The sequence below is a fragment of the Rhinopithecus bieti genome, unplaced genomic scaffold (assembly GCF_001698545.2).
Source record: "Rhinopithecus bieti isolate Rb0 unplaced genomic scaffold, ASM169854v2 scaffold_27016, whole genome shotgun sequence".
NCBI classification, from domain to species: domain Eukaryota; kingdom Metazoa; phylum Chordata; class Mammalia; order Primates; family Cercopithecidae; genus Rhinopithecus; species Rhinopithecus bieti.
This window is the reverse complement of record NW_016812222.1, coordinates 1685203-1691921: the sequence shown is the minus strand read 5'-3', so window position 1 is coordinate 1691921 and position 6719 is coordinate 1685203. Positions and strand designations below refer to the sequence as shown.

The window sequence follows — 6719 nt, the reverse complement described above, 5'->3', positions numbered from 1 at the left end:
GCATATGAGTGCAATCATATAGTATTTTTCTTTCTGTGCCTGGCTTATTTTCACTTAACATAGTGTCTTCCAGGTTCATCCACGTTGCCGCAAATGACAAGATGTCATTCATTTTTAATGGCTGAATAATATTCCATTGTGTATATATGCCACATTTTCTTTTCTTTTCTTTTTTTTTTTGAGATGGAGTCTTGCTCTATGGCTCAGGCTGGAGTGCAGTGGCGCCATTCCGGCTCACTGCAAACTCCGCTTCCCGGGTTCACGCCATTCTGCCTCAGCCTCCGGAGTAGCTGGGACTACAGGCACACACCACCATGCCTAGCTAGTTTTTTTTCTGTATTTTTTAGTAGAGACAGGGTTTCACCATGTTAGCCAGGACGGTCTCGATCTCGTGACCTCGTGATCCTCCCGCCTCGGCCTCCCGAAGTGCTGGGATTGTAGGCGTGAGCCACTGTGCCTGGCCCCTACATTTTCTTTATTCATTCATTTGTTGATGGACACTGAGGTTGACTCTATGTCTTGGCTGTTGTGAACAGTGCTGTAACAAACATGAGTGCACATATCTCTTTGACACACTGATTTCATTTCCTTTGGCTATATACCCAGTAGTGGGATTGCTGGATCACGTACTAATTATATTCTTAATTTTTCGAGGAACCTCCAAACCGTTTTCCATAATGGCTGTACTAATTTACATTCTCATTAGCAGTATGTGAGTGTTCCCTTTTCACCACATCCTCACCATCACTTGTTATCTTTTGGTTTTTTGACAGCAGTCATTCTGAATGGAGTGAGGTGATATCTCGTTGTAGTTTTGACCTGCATTACCCTTATGCTTAGTGATGTTGAGCATTCATATATCTGTTGGCCATTTGTATGTCTTCGTTTGAGAGATATCTATTCAGGTTTTTTGCCCATTTTAAAATGGGGTTATTTGTTTTTTTGTTTTTGAGTTCCTTACATGTTTTGAATGCTAGTCCCTTTTCAGATGTATGGTTTATAAATACATTCTGCATTCTGTAGGTCGTCTCTTTGCTCTGTTTGTTATTTTCTTTGCTATGCAGAAGCTTTTTGGTTTAATGTAATCCCGTTTGTCTATATGTGATTAGACAAGCTTTTGTTGCCTGTGCTTTTGAGGTTTTGTACAAAAAATCCTTGCCTAGACCAATATTGTGGAGCTTTTCCCCTATGTTTCTTCCAGTAGTTTTGGGTCTTACATTTAAGACTTTAATCCATTTTGAGTTAATACTTGTATATGGTTAGAAAAAGGAATCTGGTTTCATCCTTCCGCATGTGGATATCCAGTTTTCCCAGCACCACTTATTGAAGAGGCTATCCTTTCGTCATTGTGTGTACCTGGCACCTTTGTTTAAAATCAGTTGGCCGTAGATGTGTGAATTTATTTCTAGGTTTTCTATTTTGTTCTGCTGGTCTATGTGTCTGTTTTGATGCCAATACTATATTGTTTTGGTTGCTATAACTTTGTAGTATGTTTTGAAGTCAGGTAGTGTGATGTGATCAGCTTTGTTCTTTTTGCTCAAGATTGCTTTTGCTATTCAAGGTCTTTCATGGTTCCATATTAATTTTAGGATCATTTAGTCTAAAGATGTAACATCCCCAAGGTGGACGGAAATCTGCTTTCTTTTATTTTTGAGAAATGCTTGTAAAAGGCATTTGGTCATTTTACAGAAAACATGTAGGTAAGTCATAGAATTTATCAAGTCTCATGGGATAGAGTACAGGCAATTGACAATTTTTACTTTTAGAACCACCATCACTTAGATACCCAACAACAAAATCTGGCTGTTGATTGTTAAGTGAATCTGAATAGTTTTTCTAATGCCACATACTTTAATTAAAAAATAAAAATAAGTTGGGAAATGCATCTTATATCATTGTCCATTTCATCATGCTTTGATGTTGTATTATTAATCTTAATAGTTCCCAAAGGGTTTCTGGGAACTTAACTAACAATGGCTGAAATTTGCTACCCTATATAACTTCAGTGATACCACATACCATGTTAAATGACCAAAGGACATAGAAGAATCAGCTTGAATGCTGAAAAAAAGGACAGAAGAAGAACAGCTGAAGGAAATCTGGATAAGATTAAGTAAAGTACACATCTAGACACTGTATGTAACAAATCTATGCAGAGTTTTGAAAGTTAAGTTTTAATGGAAGTAGAACATACTTCCAGAAATGTACACTAATTATTGGCATACAGCTGGATGAATCGTCTTAGAAAAAACTACTCATGTAACAAGGATTAGAAAACCTCTTCATGACTCTTCCAGTCATTAATGTTCCTCTTCCCCTCCAAGGTAATGCTGTCCTGACTTCTAATACCACTTAGTAGGCTGACTGTAAAAAAGATTCCAATTTTTTATTCCTCCTGGGATCCATGCCCTTTGCTGTGTAATTTTATGATGCCTTCTTATTACAGTCAGGGAGTCTACCTCACCATTTTGTTCTGGGTTCATCCATGTGACTTGCTTGTTAGTAAATGTGATTTCTTATGTAGGCCAAAGTTTATTTACTAATGTGTTAGTTTCTCTCCAAGTCACAACAAGGCCTGACCCTGCTTGGCTTCCGAGATCAGACAGGATTGATCGCATTTAGGGTGATATGGCTGCAGACTAATGTGTTAGCTTCTAAATATGAGTTCTTTGTCATTCTTTTATTGTTAATTTCTAATTTTATTGATTATGTAGGGGAATAACACCTATATGCTATTCTTTTTTTTTTTTTTTGGCATGCTATTCTTTAATGAAGTTTTCTTTGTGGTCTTAAATGTGGGACATTTTTGCAAAGTTTTGCATGAGCTCAAAGGAATGCTTACTCTCTGTTGAGCATAGAAATGTCCAGATATAAATATATATTCAATAAATTCAAGTGTATTGAATACATTGGCCAGAACTTCAATGTGTTGTTCTCAATCAAGTGTTAACATTTGAGTTGAAGATCTCTAAATATTATTGCTGACTTATCCATGAAGTGCTGTCATTTGTCATTCTATAAATTTGAAAGCTGAAATAGTTGCTAATACGTTCTTGTAGCTCACTAACAACAACAACAACAACAACAAATAATAATAATAATAATAATAATAATAATAATAATAATAATCTTTTAGAGACACGGTCTTATTCTGTTGCCCAGGCTGGAGTATAGCAGTGGCATGATCATGGCTCACTTGCTGTAGCCCTGACCTCCTGAGCTCTTGCCTCAGCTTCCCAACTAGCTAGGACTATAGGTATGCACCACCATGGCCAGCTAATTAAAACATTTTTTTGTAGTGATGGAGGTCTCACTATGTTGCCCAGGCTGGCCTTCAACTCCAGGCTTCATGCCATCCTCCCATCTGGGCTTCCCGAAGTCATGGGATTACAGGTGTGAGTCACTGTACTCAACCTCAAATATTTCTTTATCTGTATATAAACCATCTCTTTGCCATTTATTATACATTTTGCTGTGAATTCTTCTCTGTCACATATTAAGATTGCCACTCCAGTTTTCTTTCTTTTTCTTTTTCAGACAGGGTCTCACTCTGTTACCCAGGCTGAAATGTAGTGGCACAATCCCTCCCAGCTCACTGCAACCTCCTCCTGAGGCTCAAGTGATCCTGTGACCTCATCCTCCTGAGTAGCTGGGACTATAGGCATGCACCACCACGCGTGGCTAATTTTTGTATTATTATTATTATTATTATTTTTGTAGAGTTGGGGTTTCACCATGTTGCACAGGTGACTCCAGCTTTCTTTTAGGTTATATTTGCCTAGTGTGGCACAGGTATCTGTGCCATTTAGACAACATGCTATTTGAGATTTCCTTGTCTCATTTGAGAGTTTAAGCCTTTATTTAATGAGTTTAACCCATTTACACTTATTGTAAGTAAAATTTTATTGGAACTTATTTATTTTACCTTATTCTATATTTTCCATTTATTGTAGGTTCTTTTGCTTGCTTACTATTTTCAATTAGATGGATAAGGGTTCCCTTAGTTGGTATAAAATGTATTCATTTTATTTTTATTCTTATTCTATAAGCAATTGTATAAAGCCCATGTCCATAATAATCTACCTTTATTGATATTTAAAACTTATCAATAATTATATCTTACCTCTTACCAAGGCAAGTACTTTAGCAGTGCTCTCATATGCCTTGGCTTTCTCTCCACTGAGCTTTGCTCATCCCCTCCCTTAACCATGGTGATTATCTAAAATTTATGGGCAATTATCGGATACATTCTTTCTCTCTTTCTAGTCTAATTTTAAAGTCAACTAGAAAATTGCAAGTAATTGGTAATTCTTACCTTTCATATATCATTTACAACATCCTTCTGTATTTGTTTCTCTTTTTGAGTTTTTCCTCCAGTCTTTATGTGGCAAGCATTCTGAGTCCTTCTATGCTTGAGAATATTTTTTATTATGCCCCTATATTAAATAGCAGTGTAGATGGATATAAAGTTCTAGGCAAAAAGTTCATTTCATTCACTATTTAAAGTATTTAGTTTTTCTTTCACACCAGTGTTACCGTTGAGAAGTTTCCACAACCCAAATTTTCTAGGTTTTCATGAAAAGTTCATTTGAGTTTTCTAAAGCTTTTACTTTTGTCCTAGAAGGCAAGTGATTTTATCCAGCCATGTATGACCCACAGAGACTTAGAAAAGGTGCTCATGAAAAACAAAATAATACACTTACTCAACCTAGCAAATTGACTTCTAGGAACTTGTTTAGACATTTTACCCAAATATATAAAATATATGTGCAAAAGGTCAGTTGTGGTTTTGTTTGTTTTATCAAAGATTTGGTAAGATTTCATTTTACACTCAATAGAGATTAGATATATAAACTAGGATCTATTCACATGATGGAATAATATGTAACTTCCAGAAGCAAAGAGGCAAAATTTTATGTGCTGACAAGGAAGATGTTGAGAATATATTGCTGAATTTAAAAAATTTTAGAGCAATGTATAGTTACCTTTGTTGGTTAAAAAAGAAGTACAGGTACAATATATTTATGTGGATTAAAGGTTTTAAATGTCAGGCACAAGAGGAGAATGATACCTTGTCAAAAAATTATTCATGCCTTCATAAGTAGTAGTTTCAAAACTCTGGCCATTTGTTTGTGAAATCTTGCTGGAAATCATTAACAAAATCACAGACTTATAGTTGGAAAGGAGCAGAAAGGCCTGTACTTTCTTCCACATAGCTACTCTGCAGATACTTTTATCCCAGAATAGGAGTACAGGAACTTTGTATGAAGTGATAATAGAACTTAATGTCCAAGAAAGGCCTCAGGACTCATGATTTGGTAGAGATTAGAAAGACAACTGAAGTCAGACAGCCCCTCAGTTGGGTCATTGGTACATTGGCGCAAAGCACCATGTGCAATGTGGGATGCTGAAGTTACAGCTGAGTATGAAAGGGACTTCTTGTAGGACACCCTGCCCTACTTTACGGTTCCAGGGATCCTGGCCAGATACACATTCCCAATATGGGGCCTTAGGTTTGTCCTAGGAGGAAAGCATTCTGATAAATTCAGGCCTAGTTCAACCATCCCTAAAAACCCTATTTCAATGGAGGAAAAGGTATTAAGTCTTCCACGGACAGTTCGCTATGCTAGCTCTTTTTCCCTTCTTCCTTGATTCTGTTTACCTGGGAACATCTGGAACAGGACCAAAAATACAGTAAGAGCCAGTAGCAAGAATTTCATGATCTTTGAGAAGGATATGGCAGATCCAGGAGTTGAGAACATCCTGCAACAGGGCTCTGGACTCAGGTTTTTATTTGCTTCCATGGGGCGGAGTCCAGGGCATGAGTCATAGGTAATGATGCAAAGAGAGGTATAAAGGGACATTGATCCTTTGGCCAGTAGCATTAACTGATTATTCCCCACTCAGAGCTCTGTTCTAGATACACTGAGGGCAGGCAGAAGAATGGAAGAAAAGGTAAAACTGTCATGCAAGTATATACACAGAGGATCCACAAACCAGGAAGTCTCCCTTCCTATGGGAGTGTTGGGATCTCTACTCATAGCTCCTCTCATTCTATCCTAGCACTCATCACACTGCATCAGAACCAACTGAAAACTCCTTGTTTCCAGAGCCAGGGGCTTAAACTTAGGGAGGCTCAGAAAAGAATATTTTAGTATTCGTTTAATAATATTAATATTTTAGTCCTTTCGGCCGGAACCGCCATCTTCCAGTAATTCGCCAAAATGACGAACACAAAGGGAAAGAGGAGAGGCACCCGATATATGTTCTCTAGGCCTTTTAGAAAACATGGAGTTGTTCCTTTGGCCACGTATATGCGAATCTATAAGAAAGGTGATATTGTAGACATCAAGGGAATGGGTACTGTTCAAAAAGGAATGCCCCACAAGTGTTACCATGGCAAAACTGGGAGAGTCTACAACGTTACCCAGCATGCTGTTGGCATTGTTGTAAACAAACAAGTTAAGGGCAAGATTCTTGCCAAGAGAATTAATGTGCGTATTGAGCACATTAAGCACTCTAAGAGCCGAGATAGCTTCCTGAAACGCGTGAAGGAAAATGATCAGAAAAAGAAAGAAGCCAAAGAGAAAGGTACCTGGGTTCAGCTGAAGCGCCAGCCTGCTCCACCCAGAGAAGCACACTTTGTGAGAACCAATGGGAAGGAGCCTGAGCTGCTGGAACCTATTCCCTATGAATTCATGGCATAATAGGTGTTAAAA

General features: G+C 37.7%; 1 protein-coding gene across 1 annotated transcript; it reads left to right on the top strand.

The window, feature by feature from the left end:
• Positions 1-6187: 6187 nt before the first annotated feature.
• LOC108544545 (60S ribosomal protein L21) lies at positions 6188-6719 on the top strand. The gene has a single exon (XM_017895734.1). It carries the CDS (start codon positions 6225-6227, stop codon positions 6705-6707), a length of 483 nt encoding a protein of 160 aa, XP_017751223.1. The 5' UTR covers positions 6188-6224; the 3' UTR covers positions 6708-6719.

Bases quoted from the DNA above. Each gene is read 5' to 3' on its own strand.
- LOC108544545 (XM_017895734.1), top strand. From the start codon at position 6,225: ATGACGAACACAAAGGGAAAGAGGAGAGGCACCCGATATATGTTCTCT.